Source organism: Gopherus evgoodei, chromosome 3 (assembly GCF_007399415.2).
Source record: "Gopherus evgoodei ecotype Sinaloan lineage chromosome 3, rGopEvg1_v1.p, whole genome shotgun sequence".
Classification (NCBI taxonomy): Eukaryota; Metazoa; Chordata; order Testudines; family Testudinidae; genus Gopherus; species Gopherus evgoodei.
This window is the reverse complement of record NC_044324.1, coordinates 11,962,360-11,984,483: the sequence shown is the minus strand read 5'-3', so window position 1 is coordinate 11,984,483 and position 22,124 is coordinate 11,962,360. Positions and strand designations below refer to the sequence as shown.

At 46.5% G+C, this 22,124-nt stretch overlaps 1 protein-coding gene across 2 annotated transcripts; it reads right to left on the bottom strand.

Annotated features, from left to right (window-relative positions):
- Positions 1–22,014, bottom strand: HADHB (hydroxyacyl-CoA dehydrogenase trifunctional multienzyme complex subunit beta). Of its 2 annotated transcripts, none has more exons than XM_030555082.1 (16): positions 21,929–22,014; positions 20,440–20,514; positions 20,040–20,081; positions 17,672–17,768; positions 16,200–16,244; positions 14,642–14,741; positions 12,238–12,325; positions 11,007–11,194; positions 8,445–8,625; positions 7,634–7,755; positions 5,273–5,352; positions 5,139–5,186; positions 3,760–3,847; positions 2,765–2,839; positions 2,055–2,219; positions 1–1,175 (listed from the first exon to the last, which is right to left on the bottom strand). In XM_030555082.1, exons 2-16 carry the CDS (start codon positions 20,504–20,506, stop codon positions 1,140–1,142), a joined length of 1,422 nt encoding a protein of 473 aa, XP_030410942.1. In that variant the 5' UTR covers positions 20,507–20,514; positions 21,929–22,014; the 3' UTR covers positions 1–1,139. The 2 variants fall into 2 exon arrangements, with proteins under 2 accessions (XP_030410942.1, XP_030410943.1); XM_030555083.1 differs by lacking the exon at positions 21,929–22,014 and adding an exon at positions 20,826–20,962.
- Positions 22,015–22,124: the final 110 nt, after the last annotated feature.

Genomic DNA, 22,124 nt, shown 5'->3' with positions numbered 1-22,124 from the left:
TGCGGGAGGCAAGATCTTTTATTAGATCGACTTTCGTTGCTGAGAGTGAGAAGATTTTGAACCCCACAGGTGTGGGAAAGGTACTCCCAGCGTCACAGCTAAATGCAGAGTGGAACAGACTGCTGCCAGAAGAAGAGCTCTGTGGGGCTGAAAGCCTGTCTCTCTTACCAAGAGAAGTAGGCTGACCTGTGATGAATCCTCTCATAATCCTGGCTTAGAGAGCCCAGCTGATCTGCATGGCTGACACCAGACAATGTACCTGAGAAACAATTTGATACTGAATTCAAATTCTTACACTGCTCCTATTTTTTTCTTCATGGTTCAATATACTGCAGACTTTTGTATTAAATCATGGAACTAAGTTGTCCTAGGGGAAGCTGGAGGGTTTGGAAGATGGGTAGGGACAGTTTCATATAAAAATATTTCTTTTAGAGTTAGATTCTGGAGCACAATTCTGCAGCACAGTGTGCATTCTGTGGAGCTCCTTACTCCTATTTTCAAGAGTCCAGAACAGCCTAGTGATGTCTCCAAGCAGACAAGCCTCAGAGTACAGAGCGCTTGAAACCATCAGTGTACGTGTAAATAATCAAGGGAAGAAAAAAGAAAAAAAAACCTGCCCAGTGTTCAAATTCTTCTCTGGTTTATTAAGGCTGACAAGTATCTAAAGCAGTTACAGTTACTGCCCAGTGCTGTTTGGACTCTGCACCATCCTTTACACACACTACCTCATTCAACTCCGTTTCGGTCTGCTCTTTGCTAAGTCACATCCCTAACTGGACAGCTGAGCTTTAGAGGCGGAGCCTGTAGATGGACACACTAAATACTTGGCAATTCTCTGTTGAAAACAATGCTTCACATTCCCAGACTGCATTACTCATTTCTTCCATAAGAAAGCCCCTGTTTATAAAGTTTTGGTTAACTGCAGGACCCCAACAGGCCTAAGAGCCACGCTAACTGTTTGGTGGTGTATTCGACAGAGCGTTAATTTGGTCCAGATCACTGACGGGGTAACGAGAAGATATTTACAAAGGCCACCAGGAATCCTTTCCAAGAAGGATCACAGATATGTTATTAGTGCATTGAAATGGCACTGCCTGGCACAGAACACGGCCAGATCCATTCAGCAGTTCCTTGTCCTCTTACTGGGGGTAAAGTTCCACAATCATTGCATGGCCCTGAAATGGAGAAGCAGAGCATGGTTACTCTAGTTTGAAAGGTACTGTCTGTAATACATGTACAAGTCAGCAGAAGAGCTTCACTTCCAAAGGACGTTAGTCATATTGTAGGAACGAGAAGAGATTAATAGCAGGTGTTTACTCAGTGGCAGCATGCTACAGACATGGGTTGGATTAAATGGTGCCATTCCCAAAGCACTACCGGAGGAAGTGCATTCCTTTCAGGGGGTGGGATTAGAAAGCATACTGTGGGCTACTCAGGAGTACTCTTCTCACCCAGATTAGAATGATTACGCAGCTCCCACAGAGTGTCTCAGCTAGATTGGTTTAGTGAGGATAGGACTGGCCTGGATGTGACCTCCCAAGTTACTGCGTAACCCAATCTCCTACCACTAACCACAACTGCCTAACAGCAATAGGTGTAATACTTCTCTGGAGCTTTCCAAGTGCCACTGGAGAGCAGGTGCTATCTGCCTTTTTCATACAGAGGTTCTTGTTCCTTACACAGGGAGGTGCAACCTAACAAGCCAGACTTCAGTAGGATCCTCAGGGTTCATGAGACAGTGAAAACCACCCCTGCCAAAACCACAGCGGAGTACAGAATCGTTCCTCCCTTTTGAACTATATCAACGGTGATATGCAGCACTGGCCACCAAATAAGAGTCACTCTCGGACAGCACTGCAATGCTGCAAAAGCAAGACTGGCTGGCTCCTTAGACCAGCTGCCTGGATAGTATTAAGGCCACCTGATGGTAACAAACTTCAAAGCTGCACCATGTGCGACATACACAGGACGTGACTTCTTGGTACCACGAGGAAGAGAGGAATTCCTGCCATTCTCAGCAGAGGGACAACGCTAGCATGCCCATGCAGCATTACCTGGCCTCCCGCAGCACAGGCAGCAACCACACCGTACTGCCCTCCTTCCTTCTTCAGCCTGTGAGCTGCAGTCATCACTAAACGGCAGCCAGTGGCACCAAAAGGGTGCCCCAGAGACAGGGAGCCCCCCCACTTGTTGAACTTCTCCAGAGGTGGGGCTCCAACCTGCAAGAACAAACCAAAGGAACAGGTTTGCCAACCTCTGCCTCTAAGGAGCCTGTCCCGCCCCCTCTGAGGCCTTCCTGCCGCAGACGGTCACCTGACCAACGTGGAGCTCAAGGACTGACGAGACCCGCTAGTCTCTGCTGCTGGCGTGCTCACTAGAGTTTACATCTGTGTTTCACTGCAGTGTAGGCCAATGTATGAGGCTTTACAGTGACAGTATGCCAGCTACAGCCAGTTAGCTGCTAGAGGCCAGTGGTTTAATCTCACCTATCATTTTTACTGAGAAACATCAGCCGCACAGCTCTAGGTCTTTGCCTTCTCTTGGGGCTGGAGTGCCAGAGGTCACATCAGAGTAGCTACAGCTCCTCAAACTAGGAAGAACTGAACCAAATGACTGATTTTTAGGAAGCTGGGTATTTCTCCCTTGTAGAAACACAATACGGGCCTTAGAATTGCTATGCAGTTTGGATAGGCTTTTACAGCCAGGAATTAAAATGACAAAAGCAACACTGATCTTCAAACCCGCTTCCTTATTATGTCCTTACCTTAGACTTTCTGCCCATGTAGTTTTGTGCAAACCAATCCGAATCCATAGCTTTCAGGTTAGCCAAAATCTGCCCCTAGAAGGAAGGGGAAAAGACTCCAGGACTACAGCAGACTCAGAATGAGAAACTGTAAAAGCCGTGTCATCCGGCTTGTACCAACTGGAAAGCTCTATAAACTGGCATTTCTAATCTTCAGAGAAAGTCCAGTTTATAGGCTGATTGGCGCCTGGCTGGCTCCCCATGGCTCCCCGGAAGTGACAACATGTCCCTGCTCCTAGAGCAGGTGGCTCTGCGCACCGCCTCCACCCACAGGCACCGCCTCCACAGCTCCTATTGGCCACGTGGTTCTCGGCCAAAGGGAACTGCGGAGCCAGCATTCGGGGCAGGGGCAGCGCGCAGAGCCGCCTGCCGCGCCGCTGCATGTGGGAAGCTGCCCAAGGTGAGCGCCCTCCCTGCCCCTGGATCCAGCACCCTGAATGCCCCGAGCCCCCTCCTGCACTCAAACTCCCTCCCTCTCAGTTAAGTAGCCTTATTCACTTACCAGCACCCCCCAGTATCCCAACATGCCGGATAGAAAAGCTTTTACTGTATATGGCAGAGTACTAACAAGTTAGGGGTATCTTAGTTTCCTCAAACTAGTCAGTGATCAAGAAGGATGGACACAGCTGGTTGTACACAAAGGGCTCAAAGGAACATTATTTGCATGAGCCTTGTCCCAGTTAGATGACACCTTAGAGAAAAACGTTGCCTCTGATTAACAGTTAGTCTGTGCCGAGGTGCTCTGCGCAGACAGTTTATTCAGTTAATGTACAAAATCATAATGTGCATATACAAAACCCTACATCCAATGAAGGAAACTGAGTAAGAACATAGCTCTTTCCACTCCTGATATAAAACCGAACGAAATAGCCTTGCTATAGATCTTAAGCAGATCTGCAACCCAAGAGACACTGGTGCATCACCCCCTCCATGCATGTTCCCATGCAGATACTTACAGCGAAAGCTTCATGAAATTCAAACACATCAATATCAGCCAGTGTTAGACCAGCCTTCTCCAACACTTTGGGAGTCCCATACGTTGGCCTAAAGGGTCAGAAAAGCAAACGTGACATTAATGCATGTGTTCCATGGACTCCTTCCCCCTTCCTTCACTACGATCCCTATTAAGCCTCCTCTCTCGCAAAATGGAGCTGCAGCATTTAAGATGCCAAACAGGTAAGTGTTCACGAAACTTTCAGCCTCTCCCAAACTGATGTACAACCCAAAAGTCACCACCGGCCCATAGGAAGATGCTTTAGGCAGATGAAGACAAGCATTTCACCCCATTTCTAAAGTTAATTGACCTCGTCGTGTGCAAGTCTGGGCAGCCCAGACATCAAACCCGATTAGCTGGATTTTAATCACATTCAAATTCTCCTTCCTTGAGATGTATGCCAACATTAACACTAATGAATCCTAGAGTTGTAGGACTGGAAAGGACCTTGAGAGGTCGTCTTGTCCAGCCCCCTGCACTCATGGCAGGACTAAGTATTATCTAGACCATCCCTGACAGGTGTTTGTCCAACCTGCTCTTAATCTCCTGTGATTGAGATTCCACAATCTCCCTGGGCAATTCATTCCAGTGCAAAGTCTTGCAACTCGTTACTTGGATGGCTAAGGTTTAATACTATCACATGTACCAATAACCTGCGGCAACACCGTGCCATGCACGTGCCTGAGTACCCATGTAACTGTGTGTCACGGAGTGTGGGGAAGTTCGGCCCTGCACCCCTCTTCCTGGGACTCACAGTGACTCTCAGCCAGCCAGTAAAACAGAAGGTTTATTGGACAACAGGAATGCAGGTTACAGCAGAGCTTGTAGGCACAGTCAGGACCCCTCAATCGAGTCCTTCTGGGGGTTCAGGGTGCTTGGATCCCAGCTTAGGATACCCTGAATTCCCACCACCCAGCCCAAAAACGAAACTGAACTAACTTCCCTACAGCCGGCCCCTTCCTTTGTCCAGCTTCCCGGGCAAAAGGTGCTGACACCCCTCCCCCCTGCCTAGCTCAGGTTACAGGCTCAGCTCCTGTCCCTCACCTAAAGACATCCCCGGCTCTCCCATCCCCCACACAGACAGTCCCTACTCCATCACACTGTGTTGCTGCAACCCCTGCCTCAGCTCTTTCCTAGTCTTAGTCACCTCCATTTGGTGCATCATGTCCTGTACCCAGATTTTCTCAGCCCTTTGAGGCAGAGTCCAGTTGTCTGTCTGGCTGTGATGTGCCTAACTAAACACTCAGCCATTCTACAGCAATGGAAGCATTTAGTGCTGGTAACTGATCATGTCCAGCAATGCTAAGTGTGTGACTATGCTGGCCAGAAGCCATTCCTTACCCCAGCAGGAGCTGGTCCTTTGGATCCTGGGACACGTACACAAAATCCCTGCACAAGAGAAGCACCATCAGTACCAGAACAGAAGACAAAAGCAAGACCAGCTTTCCGAAGCCAGGTGGAATGGTTCCTTCTACCTTAGGTAGGCCTTTGGTTTGTAGCCCATCGCCAGAGCCTTCTCCTCAGACATAATCAGAACTGCCGAAGCACCATCCGTCTGAAACAACCAGACAAACTCAGTCAGGCAACTACTCACAGAGCGCTCACACCATGCAAAGGTGACAAGTCTCTACGTGTTTGTACAGGGCCCACATCACTGCAGCACACAATCATAGTACAAAGAAACAAAATACACAAGAACGCAAACACAAATGCTGCTCTATAAACTTATCTGTAACCATCCACCAGAAAGTTACATTACAAGTCACACTTATCTGCTTGTAATCCATTAGGCTGTGGAATGGACAAGCGCCCAAGAAAACTGGCAGAAGCCTCATCACTTGGGATAAAGAACTAGGTAAAACACACCGTAGGGAGCAATGCAGCACTGACTGGAGCAGATGGTAAGATAATGTATGAGTGGGCTGGCCAAATCAGTAGGACTGCTGTGATAGCAATGTATCAGGGGGTAGCCGTGTTAGTCTGTATCCATAAAAACAACAAGGAGTCCGGTGACACCTTAAAGACTAACAGATTTATTTGGGCATAAGCTTTTGTGAGTAAAAAACCCACTTCTTCAGATGCATGGAGTGAAAATTACAGATACAGGCGTAAATATACTGGCACATGAAGACAAGAGAGTTACTTTACAAGTGGAGAACCAGCGTTAACAAGGCCAATCCAGTCAGGGTGGATGTGGTCCACTACCAATAACTGATGAGGTGTCAATACCAAGAGAGGGGAAATTGCTTTTGTAGTGAGCCAGCCACTCCCAGTCCCTATTCAAGCCCAGATTAATGGTGTTAAGTCAGCAAATGAATTGCAGCTCTGCAGTTTCTCTTTGCAGTCTGTTTTTGAAGTTGTTGTTGTTGAAGGGTGGCCACTTTTAAATCTGTTATTGAATGTCCAAGGGAACTGAAGTGTTCTCCTCTTGGCTTTTGTATCTTACCATATCTGATGTTGGATTTGTGTCCATATATTCTTTTACATAGAGACTGACCATTTTTTGCCAATATACATGGCAGAGGGGCACTGCTGGCACATGATGACATAGATCACGTTGGTAGACGTGCAGGTGAATGAGCCCCTGATGGTCTGGCTCATGTGGCTGGGTCCTCTGATGGTGTCGCCAGAGTAGATATGGGGACAGAGTAGGCAACAGTGTTTGTTACAGGGACTGGTTCCTGGGTTAGTGTTTTTGTGGTGTGGTGCGTAGTTGCTGGTATTTGCTTCAGGTTGGGGGGGCTGTCTCCCAAGGCCTGTGAGAGATCGTTTTCCAGGCTAGGTTGTAGATCGTTGATGATGCGCTGGAGGGGTTTTAGCTGGGGGCTATGGGTGATGGCCAGTGGTGTTCAGTTATTTTCCTTGTTGGGCCTGTCCTGTAGTAGGTGACTTCTGGGTACCCGTCTCACTCTAGGAGTGGCTGCAATTTTCCCTCCTCCTGGTATTGACACCTTCTCATCAATTGTTGGGAGTGGACCACATTCACGCTGATTGAATTGGCCTTGTCAACACTGGTTCTCCACTTGTAAGGTAACTCCCTTCTCTTCATGTTGGCAGCTACAGTGCTTGCATAGTCTGAGTTTCAGAGCACTGTAATTGGTTCATGTATGCAAAACTAAATCCTAATATTTTAAAGCACAGTGTCCTTGATGCACTGATTTTATGCTGTCTCAAAAGGAGAATGTATTTCCAAGTTAACCTACAGCTCGGCTGTATGCAATGTCCGTTATATGCCAATATTTTGCAGTGGAGTCAATTCTAAAGTACTATTACACCTCAGCAAGTTCCCAGGAACTCCAGGCAGAAAACACTGTTGCTCCTTGTGAAACCAGCGTTACTTTATAGCACAAAGAAAGGAGCAGTTATTGCAAAACGTGAACAGGAGCTAAACACTATCGCATCTCCTTTCTGCTGCACATAGGGACAAGACACATTCCTTGTGCATTCCAGGGGAGACTTTAAAAGGCAAAAAAGAGAGTTAGGCACTCAACTTCATTCAAAGTCCCAGGGAATTGGGTGTGTAACTCCCATTTGTGCCTTGGGAAACCTTCCCTGGTCCTCTTCTGAGGGCAATTATGACGACGCCAACAGGTAAAGCAGCCTCAAGTGTTTATAATGAACCTTCTGCTTTTATTTTGAGGGCGTTGCTAAATTTAAATGTGTTTAAGAGAAAATGCAAGTGTCATTTTGGAACTTAAAGTGGATGACATTATGGAAAAGCCAACGAAGTCGGAGTAGTGTTAACGTCACAGAAATACAGTCCAGGTAGCTGCAATGGGTAGAAGAATAGCTCAGTCTCACATATTGCTGCACAAATGGATGGCGGAGTACGTTACCAGGAAGGAGGAGTTGGCAGCTGTGACAGTCCCATAAGGTTTGACAAAAGCAGCTTTCAGTTTACCCATCTGCTCCATGGAGGATGGACGGACTCCATTATCTTTGATAACAGTATCTTTGCCTGTTAAAACAGAGCATTAACCTTAAAAGGAAGTGGGCATCAGACCCCACTTTACAGAAAAGAACAAGAGAGAGAGGAGAGAGAGCACTATTTTCCATGGGAAAAGGAGTGTAAGGAAAGAATGGAGGCGTCATTCATTTTATTTGATTTTTTGACAAAATAATTTAGCGTTAAGGGAACGGTCTCGAGTATTGAAAAAATTCTGCTTCTTTCAAATTGATGATTTCTGAAATAAGCATTCTAAGGAGCACAACTGGCATATGCTTCATCACACTGGCACTTTTTCTAGGCTGGTTTTGAAACTGGACTTGTTATTCCTTGCAAACACACATTTCCCTGTGGTGTAAGTTGTTGCTTGTTAACTCTTTGATACAAAGAGCAGGAGGATTCCTCACCTGTGAGCTCCTGATCTGCCCTGTACGAAGGCAATAATCACCAAATAAGCAGGGATATGGAGCAGGGTGCTTCAAGATTTAGATCACAGACTCAGCAGGGACCCGTGCTCCTAGATCACTACTTTCTTGTGCAGGGACAGGTTGTAAATGAAAGGTTTTAAATAGATTTGACACTGCTGAGGAGTGAAAAAGCGTGTTGACAGATACAAAACTCCATGACCTGCGCACTGGCCACTTTCCCTTCTAAAGGGAGCGGTGCTATTTTGGGTTGGCATTAGAACACATGGCTTTTACCTGGCACTTTGAAGGGTATCACGTCACTGAGCAGCCCCTCATCCTGGGCTTTCCTGGCCAAAGTGTGGGAACGCAGGGCATACTCGTCTTGTTCCACACGGGAGATAGCAAAGGCAGCAGCCAACCGGTCTGCTGAGTGTCCCATGGTCTCACTGGTGGAAAACTCTGCTACTGCTGGGAGCTAGAGGAAAAGGAAGCATAAGGTAAGCAGATGTAAATGCCATCTGTTCCAATGGTGGTTATGAGCAGCAAACTATACTACACCATTGTAACTTAATGTTTGGTTACTTTTCATATGTGTAAATCCTTGAAGTCCTCCGTTTATAAAAAGAGCAATTAGCTTTATACAAATAATGCACATTATCTTACTAAGATACACCGAGATCAAATAAACTAAAGGAATCCCCACTGCTGACCACAGATAACACAGGAACGCCCAAACTTTGACAAGTAAGGGCCACGCTGGCCACTTGCCAGGTGCTTGAGGACTGCTCCCGGGTTGCATACAATGAGGCAGGTAGCAGCTGCCCTTGAATTTAATATGGAGCTGCAGACCAGAGAAACAACAGGCCCCGAAATGAAGTGAGGCCAGGCTGCTTGGAGCAATGTATGCTGGGGCCTGCAGCATCAGTGGCCCACACCTCCATAGGAAGTAGCATGCTACACAAGTGGGCCAAATTCAAGTCACTCTATTTATTTAGTCATCCTGAGAGAACAGATGACAACTTTATCCACACACGTGAGCCAAGACTCCCACGCTGCTGAATGTGCTCTTTTTTGGGCCCTTCATTTGCAGTTTATTTTAATTTTTCCCAGGAATTTATTAGAGTTTATTACCACAATACCACAAATGGGAAAAATCAGTGCAAAAAACAATTTATAATTTTTCTGGGTAAATATCAGGGCTTGTTTTGGTGGACAGAAAGACAGGGGAGGAAAGTATTCAGTGGATTGATGCTTTGAATTCTGTTCAATGTGGTTTGCTGCAGAACTAAAACAGAACTCAAAACACCCCACCTCGGAGTTGAAGAAAACAATACACCTCTAATCCCCAAATAACATTTTTCATTTGAATAAACAGTTTATTGTTGTAGACTTAGAGCTATTAGCCTGTAAATATTTACATTTAATAATTGAGTCACACCATTCGCAGCACATTTACTCAACTTCATCCTTTTCTCCTGTTTTTGGTTTTTTTAAAACTTTCGAATACTTCCTTGTGTTCAGAAATGTATTCTGATACCAATTTTTGTCGTCTTCCCATTTTAGTGTGTCAAATCTTTAAACTGTTATCTGCTAACAGCTTGAAATGCATTTGTGGTGGGTGTGAGATTCATCAGTACATTCAGATGCACATGCACTTCAGAGCTGGTGTGCATGCCTGTCTGTGTATCTTCTAGACTAATGCCTTACTTCAACAGGCAGCTTTGCATATACAATACATTAGCCAGTGTGTAGTAATACATACGTCTCATGCAACATATTGTATTTTCCTAATAAAACAAGTTACTTTTTATATATTTGAATTATACAAAAGTAGGGTGAAAAAACTGAATAATACTTTTTGTAAAACCCAAGAATTTTTCAGTAAAAACTGGTTTAAATTGAAAACAGAAGGGCTTAGCTATTTTCCAGTTCTGGGAGTCTGCAGCATTCAAATCTGGGTCTCTTATCTCTCAGCTGCACTTTGAGTATCTCTGCACTTGTACCATTAGCTGACAATAATGGATTCTCTATTAACAGTACGTGGGCAAAAACAGCCTCTCTGGCGAGGACAGAACTCCAGGAGCCCTCAAATCATTCACTGTGAATAAAACCCCTTTCCTACCCATTTCCACCACTTTACAAGTCCCCTTTCCTCCGGCCTTGAGAGCAGGTGGCGAGCCCCCTATCTACATGGGCAGGCTGCCCATTTTCACCTCTTATTATGAAAGCAGTCTCCTGCAGGCTCGGGCCCCTGGAGAATAAATGGATTGTGTATTTAAGGTGTCAATCAGATGCACAATCCCGTTAACAGTGGGAGGGGAATGCTTTCTTCTGTATTTGCTGTGTTGAAAATGCACCCGATGCGTCACTACTAGCTTGAAGAGCGATTCATTGAGTTTCAGAAGGTCAAGACGAATTGCACGGTATTTAGGCTGGCAGGGCAAGTTTCCTCTTTAAACATTTTAATGTCTTCAGTAAACCTCTATGCTAGGAGTTCAATGAGCTGGGAAAAGAGGTATTTTGACGTTTCAATATGCAAAGCTCACTAAGTGCATGCCTGACTGTCAGGGAACCATGTAGGCAAAAGCCATACGTAGTCCCTCAAAGAGTTTTAGGAGCTCTGCTAATTCACTGAAATCTCAGCCTAATCCTAGGTGGATGGAATGATGCAGAACCACCACAGTCTGGACCCCCAGCTAACCGTTACCATGCTGACTTCTCCACAGGGAAATAATTACATTCCTTTCCCCTAAAGTGTGTGTTATTTTACAAGCGGCTACTAAATGGCAAACTACGAAGGAGGACAGACTTGAGAACACTAGACGCCTGCTGAGAGGTGGAAAGAGGGAGATTTACCTCTGGGGCAAAGTAATCAGGACGGATTTTAGCAACCAGAGCCAGCCTCTGGCCCAGGCTCTTGGCCCTGTTAAAGGACAGCAGAGTCTTCCTCATCTTCCTGCTGTGACGAATGGGAACATCCGACATTAACTCCACACCACCAGCTACCACCACATCACACTGGCCAGATGCAATCAGACCAACACCTACAGGAAGCGATGGAGAAGATCATCAGAAGTGTGGGCGGACATCTTTAAAAGAAGCTGAAATACTTTCACTTACTGATGAGAAGCAACAACTAATCAAGGATTTCTCAGGAGCAGATGCAATCAAAACAGAAACATCTCTAATCAAGGAGAACATTTTGCTTTTCTGCACAGTTGGTCAGCAAACAGATTTCTGATCAGGTGAAAAATTGAGATTTAAAAAAAAAAATTGTCCTGATATGGGACAAAGTACCAAAAGTTCAAAATTTTTCAGAAAATGAAACTCCAGAAACCTTTGTTTAGGGTCTATTGAAATATTTCATTTCAATAAATTAAAAACTTTTTTTTTCAGATTTTGACAAAATAAACAATATTCTAAATGGAACTCTCCTGATTTCTGCAATTTTGCTTCTACTTCCCACTATTTTCATGCAAGGAATTGAGGCAGCAATATCCCTCAAACAATTTGGGGTAGAAACCTGGATCTTCAATTTTTGCTCAGTTTGGGCTATACTGAAGGCGGTATTAGCATAAAAGGCTACAACTTTGTCAAGTTCAAGTCTGTACCCTTCAGTTTTTCTGGACAATTTTGAATACGAGTGGAGACCGCTCCTGAATTAAGCTGATAATCAAGAGCTCCTGAAGGCCTGGAACGTATACTTCAAAAATCTCTGCGAAATGTTACTGAACTAGTGGTTCAATAGCACCACTCCCCAATCTAAGTGTACGTCTACACTACTCATCATATTGGGGATAGCAATCGCTCTCCCATCGACTGCTGAACTCCAGCTTGGGAGAGGCGGAAGCAAAGTCAACGGGGAAGCGGCGGCCATCGATCCCGCGCCACAAGGACACAAAGTAAGTGATTCTAAGTCAATCTAAGATACGAGAATAGCATAGCTGAAGTTGACGTAAGCATAAGGCTTAATCCTCCTCCAGACACTTAACCACATTCCTTAAGATGTGCAGGTAGGACAGGGGAAGAGAAGAGAGGCCGCTAATGCCATCTTCTAATCTACTACCTGTTCTTTCAGCCAACATACCTGTGGTCATAGCTTGGTTTGAAGAGATGCAAGCCATAGTGACCGTGTGGGCTGGAGTTTTGTCAGAGAAGCCAGCTCCCAAGGCAGCCTATGGGCAACACAAGATAATGATTAAAACCCCTCACCAGTTCTACCTTGCAGTACCTGCTTCTTGAAACATTAAATGCCAGACATCTTTGCAGAATTTAAGCTACAAACGTGTCAAGTTCCCACTTACACAGCTGAGGTAAGGCATTCTGCACGAAGTCACCACGAGGACTCTTCCTTCTATTGTAAGCAGAGAGACTGTCTCGTGCCTACCTCTCAAAGCCTCTTTATCAAACTACACGGGCAACCATGGGCAGACCCTAAATGAACAGACAAATTCCTCTTCTGCAACACAGCACCGTTATTTCTGAAAACTTTCTATACTTTTGCTTCATCCTGCCATCTATTATTTATAGATGCAAGAGAATGAAAGTAATTGTTTGAGAACTTGAAAACACTGCAGTAGAATGCAAGCTGCAATTTGCATATAACTGAACATTAAACGTTTGTAGCAGACCAAGCTTTCCTGAAGGCAGGGAATGACAACAAGCTCTACCAGAGCAGAGAGTGGAGGCCTCTGTCACAAGAGAATAACTGTTCTGGAATATATGTTGCCATAAGACGACACATCTTAACTGACATGTGGCCAACTAGTGTAAAGTTCAAACCTTCTCTGGAAGTTAAAATTAAACCACAGGCTCAGTTGACTGACAGGAGGTCAAAGAAAACACTTGCACATACAAAAATAAACTGCTGATTGAATCTGAGAAGTACTGGTAACAACAAGTGCAGTTAGGAGAAATTATGTAACAAGTTTTAGGTGGGATTCTTTTTGGTGGAATGGCGCTGGCTGCTGCATAGAACACCTGCTGGGGTTTCAGAAACTAGATTAGTGCAGAATCATGTCTAATGTTATGGAGATGGCTTTACAGTACAGTAACTCCCCACTTAGCATCATAGAATACTAGGGTTGGAAGGGACCTCAGGAGGTCATCTAGTCCAATCCCCTGCTCAAAGCAGGACGAATGTCCAACTAAATCCTCAAATGGCCCCCTCAGGGATTGAACTCACAACCCTGGGTTTAGCAGGACAGTGCTCAAACCACTGAGCTATCCCTGCCCACCCCAAATGTCCTCTCGCTTAACGTTGTTTCAATCTTATGTCTTCGCTCAATTACAGAACATGCTCCATTTAAAGTTGTGCAATGCTTCGCTATAACGTTGTTTGGCTGCCTGCTTTGTCCACAGCTAGCAGCCCCCCTATCAGCTCACCTACCTCCCCTCCCTGAATCTCCCGCCCGCCAGCAGACCCCGCAGATCAGCGCCTTCCCCCTCCTCCCCCTGCCTCCTGCCCACAGCAATCAGCTGGTTTGCGGTTTTCATGAGGGAGGGGAGAGGAGCAAGGACTTGGCTTGCAGGCTGCCCCTCCCTCCAGAACACCACAAACCAGTGGGTGGGCAGGAGGCAGGGGAGGGAGGACTCAGCATGCGGAGTAAAGGGGGAGGAGGGGGGAAGAAGAGGCAGGTTGGGGGGGCGGGGGGGAAAGAGGTGGAGTGGGTGGGCCAAGGATTGAGCCCCCTGCCTCCGGTGCTTGCAGAGTAGGGGAAGCTGCTGCTGTGCAATGTGCATCTCCTAGCCTACAGCACCTTTAGCCTCCTTGCCTGCCTTGTTGTCTCCAGTGTCAGTGGGCTGTTCCTGGGTGGAGTAAGGCGGGGGCACCTCCCAACTATAGTACTGTGTTGTATGGTAAAAAAAATTAAAAATTCCCTGGAACCAACACCCCCCTCCCCGCCCCATTTACATTCATTCTTATGGAGAAATTGGATTTGCTTAACATCGTTTCACTTAAAGTCGCATTTTTCAGGAACAGAAATACAGCATTAAGTGAGGAGTTACTGCAACAGATTTCTACACTCTTTCCCCCCGCATTATGTATAGTCACTTCTCTCTTTACATCTGCCACCAGGAAAGGCAGCTAAGCTGGCACTCTCCAGAGCACTCAAATGCTACATCTGGGATCCCCCAGCTTTATTTTTCAAAAAAATACTGTCGTGTTATCAAATATTTCTGGTAAACCAGAGCTTGATCCCAAGAGGGCAGTTCGCGCAGAATGATTAATCGTTCCTCACCAGGGTCCTGCTTTTCTGGTCATCCTCCAGTAGGGATTTCACAGTGCACAGTATTAGAACTGACAGGGTAGATTTATGATTTTAACAGGATGGGAGTGCCATTTAATTACTTGGTGCACAACACAAGGTGAATGGCTTATTTTCCCAACCCACAAGGAGCAGTGATGAACTGATTCTTTCATAGGGTTTAGTTCCCTCAGGTTAGCTGTTTAAACCAGCTTTATAGAATACCTGCTTCATTTAACCCACCTCTCTAGCAATATTGCTCGTTTTCACCTCCTGGATAACTGTGCCATAAACAATGTAATCGACAACCTCCTTCGGGACGCTGGTCCGGTTCAGCAACCCTCTGAGAAAAGAAAGACAAGAAAATCTGCACCAGCAAATAAAAAGCAGTAACTTTGCCAAGGTCACCAGGCAGCCAATTTCAAACCAGGGACACCAGCGAGCGTGCTTCCCTAATTCAGAGAGGAGGTTGCATATATAGCTGCCCCCAGAAGGAGCTGTGATCATCCAGTGGAAATGGACTCTTACAGTAAAAAAGAGAAACTCCACCTCTTCTTCAATAACCCCCCTTCCCTCTCAATACACAAGTGGTTACTACCTCTCTTCCTCAGTTTGGGGGAGCCTCAAGTCAAAACTAGGAGAGAGAAGAGGGAGTCAGAGATGTCATGCCAGCCTACCCCTCAGTGTTTGAAAACCTACTGCTTCTACAGGGATACACCAAAGACAAGCAGCAATTTTTTCATATTTTCATAGAAAATACCATATACAAATGCTCCGGGATGTCCGTACAAACAAGCCCATACACCTCTGTGCCCCATTGCAGGGATAGATATAAAACTAAAATAAACACAAATTTGAATTCTGACTTCCTCAAAACATCAAGTAAAAGGTAAGAGTAAACATGATGCAGGTAGGGGCCCCCAGATCCAAGCAGCCAGTGCACACTACTTAACACCAACATGCAGTCCGGGACTATAAAGTGCACTGTTTGCATGCCATCAGTCTATCAGATTGACTCCCCTTTGAATCCCTCCTCTGGCTCCCCCTTGGCTACTGCATCAACCTCACAGCCAAGGCTTGGCATGACTCCAACCCAGCCTTCATCTCAGACCGCAACTCTTTCAGAGTCATGCCCCACTGCCCATCAACAATGCCAGCCTTGACAAACTCCTCCCCACATGCCCCAAACCCCTGCCTTCAAACCTTCTTCCACACTGCCCCTAGGGGTAAGTATGGAATGACCTCCCAAGGTGCCAGGACCCCATCTTCCCTCACTGAAAGCCCTCCTAGTGACCCTCCTTTCCCACAGGACCCACAAACACTGTCAAGCTGCAGGCTGGAGAAGGCATTGGAGAGAATACACATGAAGTGAGAGAGGAAAGACACACACAGTACTAAGGTGGCTTTCCCTGGGTATCAGTCACTGCCCCAATTTGCTCATCATTTATTTTTCATATTATACAGCGCCAAGCACATTCAGTAGTAGATCATTTGAAGCAGAGCTGGCCAGGAGGATGACACAGTATCCCCCTAGCATGCACTTAGACAGTGCCTTCCTTCTGAGGCTCTCAAAGTGCTTTACAAGCATTCAGTAGTATCACCATTTTGCAGGTAGGTAACCTGAGGTAGAGAGGTGCAATGACTTGTCCTTGGTCACACAGCTGAGTGACAAAGCGGGGAATACAGCCTATGAACCCTGGCTCCCAGCATTACCATCAGCACTAGATCAACCTCCCAGCACAAAACCCCAGTGTCAGCTAGTTGTCTGAGCTCCTCTTCCACTCAATTCTTGTTTACTCACTGCAGTGAGGCTCTGGCCAAGTCGTGCGGCATCAGATCTGCATATCTGGAAGTTAAGACAGACAGATTTACAAAATTAACCCTGAAGTTATTTTAACATACCATTCAGAGCACAGATTAATAGAACAGACATAGTATGGCATCAGATGAGCACTCACGGAGTCTCTTCACTTAAAAATGGCCATTTCACAGCCTTGTTTTGTGGAGACAAATGTGCCTATATGTGAAAAAATCAATGCCAACTGCTGTATTAAGGAAAATCCTGAAACAAGATATAGCGACAGCAAAAGTCAAAACTCTATCCCCTGTTTACCATAGGGAAGTGTTTCAGCTATGAAGTTAATGGCATTAAGTAACGGCTTTCTAACAAAATCATCTGATGTAGTTTAAAGGTTTTTCATGTCTGCTGCTGCTACTGGACTATGCCTGGGTCTTGGAAGCACTTTTCAATCATAGGTGCAGTCACACGAATGGCATATGAAGACAGATCCGCTGGGCTGCACGTTACTTACTGTGAACAGTGGACATATGTCAAGCCTAGAGAACCAAACAGCCCAACCTAGCCCTTACACATCCCAATATACACAGGATTTTCTTTGTATTATTTAGTAATTCATCCTCAGTTCTCATCAGAATGTATTCTCTCCTTTCCCAAGCCAGACTGCCACACTGACTATGCCAGTTTCCTTATAGTTATAACAAAGGAGAGAGGAACCACTAGCTCACCTCTGCTGAGCATAAGGTACCACACGGCTGCAGCTACAGCTTTAAGTGATTGCAATCTTTTAGGTGGTGCGAATCCCTGTCAAGGAACACTGGAGTTGCAAGATATGTATTCTAACTCTTGGGGAAAATCAAATAACTTTGGAATGCCCAATCCCTTCAAGCTTGTAATATGTAGCAGGGCTCACAGAGTTTCACCTGTATAACAGCAACCAGTGATGTTGACAAGATTAAAAACACAATACAAGAAGGAAGGGACCAAAACAAACCACCAAGATTATCAATCTGGTAAAGATCAGAAAAACAAGTTGTTAAACACCTTGCAGGTATTACATTCATTACTCTTTCCTGTTATGAGTAAGAGTAGCTACAAATGTCAGAACACTAAGCAAGCAAATAAATAAATACATTAAATTTTAAATTAATGGAGATATTCCTATCTCCTAGAACTGGAAGAAACCTTGAAAGGTCATTGAGTCCTGCCCCCTGCCTTCACTAGCAGGACCAAGTACTGATTTTGCCCAGATCCCTAAGTGGCCTCTTCAAGGATTGAACTCACAACCCTGGGTTTAGCAGGCCAATGCTCAAACCACTGAGTTATCCCTCCCCCCAAACATCAGGCACTGAATGAAGTGAAAGCAGTTAGAGAAATACAACTATAGCAAACCCAATGTTTTCCATTCTGATTCTACCTGAATCTGTCTACATGATTAACCAAAGCAAAGAGGTGTATTTTCTTTTCATACTTACGAGGTGCCAGACTGTAAAAATGGAATGCGGACCCCATCGACCACAACAATATTCTTCACACCATTTTTGGCTAAGGTTTTCTTACTCTTGGGCTGGACTGTTTGAAGAAAATATTTAAACAGCTATTGGCTAGAATCTGAGCAAGTCTGCAGCAAGATTTTATTTAAAAAATAAATAAAAGTAGAAAGTTTGGATAAACATTCTTTGGTGGTGAAGTCCCACATCAAGTAACTAGGAAGCCTGGATTGAATTCTTGTCTCCTCCATGGCACGCAGCCTGATCTTGGGCAAGTCATTTTACTTTCTGAATCCCAGTTTCCTCATCTGTACAGTGATTCAGCTAAGACCTTGCAGTGAGCCAACAGCAGAGCTGGGAACAAGACATCCAATTCCTGACTCCCATTCCCAGTTAGCGCTAGGATACTGTGGCAACAGATGTCTTTGTAATGCTGGATCACAGTCATTAGAAATGAAAGAGACCCGACTTGAACATCAAATTTACCCTGTACCTCCCATCTTGAGAGTACGGTAAAGTAATATATTGCACCACAGTAACATCTGACTGATCAAGTCCAGAATGCCTCCTGCCTGTGGTCCTAGAAAAATACAATTGATAAAAAGACTCAGTGGATCAAATGTCTAGTGTAATCAAGGATTAAGAGTCTCCTGATTTGTTAAGACAACAATATGAAGCGGCTGCATTTAGAAGACTGGGAAGGGTCATGGGATGTAAAAGCTGCTTAAATCCAAATAAATACGAGATCTTAAGCAAGTGAAAGTGTGAGTATGAAGATTCAGCCTAGTACTTGTGTTATTATAAGTGGGTTGTTCGAGTAAAGCTAAGGGTAAACATGAGCTATTTCCCAAATCAGAGTCACTAGGCCCAAAATGATTCAGGGAACCGCAGACACTGAGAATTAGAACAATCAACAGCTAAATGAAGCAGCACTTAAGAACTCCAGCTGTCATTTTTAGTATCTAACTGCATATACCCACATTAAAGCCGAAGCCCCTTACTCTGCGCCACCAACTGGACCTTATACCCAATACCACAAGCCTTTTCTGGCCAGGGACCATCTCTTGGTAGGCGGGAGGGCCTAGGGACAATTATTGAGCCTAGACCATTTCAGTTTATCCCCGTTTTGTATGGATCCTCCAAGTTCGTACCCTACCTCATCTGTTATGATTTGAGCTCTGGTTCAGGTCCTTCTTCTGGGCTGTGGTGAGTCTCTCCTATTGCTTTTCTGCCGCTGTTACTAACAACCTAGTGAGATCCTTAGGGTCTGTAGGGCTGCCTACACAAAGACCATCCGACCTCCCAGTACCAGAACCAGACAAGCTCGGTCTGTTCCCAACCCTAAGGGAGGATTTGTCTCTCATTTCCTGAATTAAAAGGTCAGTTTCACTGTCAGGCTCCCAATGCTGCAACGTCTGAGGTGCAAAAACTCCAGAGAAAGCTTTGTTTTAAAATCTCAATATATTTCCATTAGTCTCAGGTTTTATAAAATGAGCCAAATATTAACTGACGGCCTCCCTTGAATTGTGCACATTGAGTTCTCCCCACTTCACCTTTTTTCACATTTTCCACATTCCATATCAAAAGGCAATGGACTGTCTTTACATAGCAGGATATATAAACTCTATTGAACATTAGGATGTATCAGATATCAAAGTGTGTCATGACATTTTATAGCTGCCTGCTACTAGCTCTGATAGTCTTCAGCTAATGGTAGGATTTGCACTCCATATATTCTCAACGAAAATTGGGGCTCATCTCTGACACATTAGAAACGTGTGAGATGCAAGGTGCTAGGTTTAAGACTATGTTAAACTTTGACATTTGCTATATGTTAGGAATCAGGAGCCATATCTTATAGCCATAGAATGAAAGGAATAAGTACACAAATCAGAGACATTTGTTTTGTTTGTCCTAATAAGAAAGGGACTGACAGAAAAGGAATTTATATCCGGCCTGAAAATAAGAAAGTCCTACAATCTGAAGGGTCGGAGTTTTGTTATTAAAAAAAGGAAAGCTAGAGAACAATTCTTTACAAAGCAACCTCATTGCACAAAGACTGGACTCTCTTTAATAAGGCAGCGTAAGATGATCACACTTGCTTTACGAAATATGCTTAAGTAGAAAAGTAAAATCAGATATTTAGCAGACTTGTTCTTTTCACAGACCAGCTTTGATATATCTGAAAAATATTTTGGCAACATATTTCTATGTTCATACTTTTAGAAATGTACCCCCCCAAAAAGGAACATTACACTATGTTTCTGTATCTGTCTAGGACAGGTGCAGGGATGGGGAGGCACCTTGCCAATTTAGTCTTTCAGCAGTGAGGTTTTTAGTGTATTCACTTTACCTGTGGCATGTGACAGAGGGGAGCAGCTGAAGGATCTTACAGCTGAAACACAAAAGAAAGAGGCAGGCAGAACAATTACTGACAAAAAGATTACCTATAATACTTTAAAATGTGCTACAATTGTAGAAAAAATTTAGACAAGTAATCTGTGGTAACTGCACATTTAGAGAAAAATGTCATGTACGTTGTGTATAGCCAGTTTGTGGGTTTTTCACAGCAACAGGGGAGAAAAAACACTTGAAAAATAGCGAACTTTTTTTTTTTTAAATCACACAGTGGTAAGGAGACGTGGGTGCAGTTGGCACATCTGAATCTACTTTTAATCCATTTTTAAAAAACAGCTAAATGAGTGTCCTTTTGCATAGCATCAACTTAATTTAACAATGGGAAGAACACGTACAGAATCTGACAGCCCATGTGGAAGTAGCAGGGAGGCTTCTGATAGCGCAGCTCAACATGGAAGTCATTTTGAAATCTAAAGCAACGGAGAAGTTGAAAAACAACAATTAGTTTGTTCAGAGGTTTCAGGATGGGCAAGCTACCTAATTCACACACAGCCAAAGGAAATGGAGCTACAGAAGATCCCTAGTGGGGGAGGGACTGTCTTTCTGTGGCAGGTTTGTACTGTGTCTAATACTGGAGCCTTAGGAGCGATTGCAACACAAGTAAATAATCATCTTGCCTCTTGTAGGATCAGGGCAGTACAGTGTGTTGCAAGGTGTTCTGGGCAGACCCATTTTAAAATGCCCCCCGATCCTACCGTTCAGCCCGTCCCTGATCACTCACAAACAACCCCTCGTGCTGCCTCCTCCAGGGAATCCAATAGGTGCAGATGTCCCGGCCAGGCAGGACGAGCTGGGACCACTGCCCCCTGAGCTCAGCTCCCTGCAACCGCCCTGGGGATCCGCTCCAGGGCAGGAGCACAGGCCCTCTGCGCTGCCCAGCCTCTGCCCGCAGCGAGGGAACCCAGCTCTGCAGCCCCCCTCTTCCAGTCTCTTCAGCCAGGCCCGCCGCCTCCGTCAGCGAGCCCAGCACAGCCCCCCGCCCCCGCCGCTCCCACTGCCCCCCCATTCACTCCCGCCCCCTCACTGCCCCCATTCACTCCCGCCCCCGCCGCTCCCACCGATCCCATTCACTCCCGCCCCCTCACTGCCCCCATTCACTCCCGCCCCCGCCGCTCCCACCGATCCCATTCACTCCCCGCCCCCTCACTGTCCCCCCATTCACTCCCGCCCCCCCATTCACTCCCGCCCCCCTCACCGCCCCCCCATTCACTCCCAGCCCCCTCACTGCCCCCCCATTCACTCCCAGCCCCCGCCGCTCCCACCGCCCCCCCATTCACTCCCGCCCCCGCCGCTCCCACCGCCCCCCCATTCACTCCCGCCCCCCTCACTGCCCCCCATTCACCCCGCCCCCCCTCACTGCCCCCATTCACTCCCAGCCCCCTCACCGCCCCCCATTCACTCCCACCCCCTCACCGCCCCCCCATTCACTCCCGCCCCCGCCGCTCCCACCGCCCCCCCATTCACTCCCGCCCCCCTCACTGCCCCCACCGCCCCCCATTCACCCCGCCCCCCTCACTGCCCCCCATTCACCCCGCCCCCCTCACCGCCACCCCATTCACTCCCGCCCCCCTCACCGCCACCGCCCCCCCATTCACTCCCGCCCCCCTCACCGCCCCCCATTCACTCCCAGCCCCCTCACCGCCCCCCCATTCACTCCCGCCCCCGCCGCTCCCACCGCCCCCCCATTCACCCCGCCCCCCTCACTGCCACCGCCCCCCCATTCACTCCCACCCCCCTCACTGCCCCCCATTCACTCCCGCCCCCGCCGGTCCCCGGGCGCCGCGTCCGAGCGAGGCCGGCACTAGGCCTCGCGCCGGGTTCTACCTCCGGGCTCGCCCGCCCGCAGCTCCCGCCGCTCCGCGCTGGCAGGTCCCTTCTCCCTAACGACGCCGAGGAGCCTGCCCCCGCCCCCCTGCCGCGCCCCGCCTCAGGAAAGACCCCTCCTACCCCTCCCATAGCTGCCCGCGGCAGTGCCTGATGGGCTGGCTCTCTTCCCCCTTCTGCCTGCCCCCCTGCACCC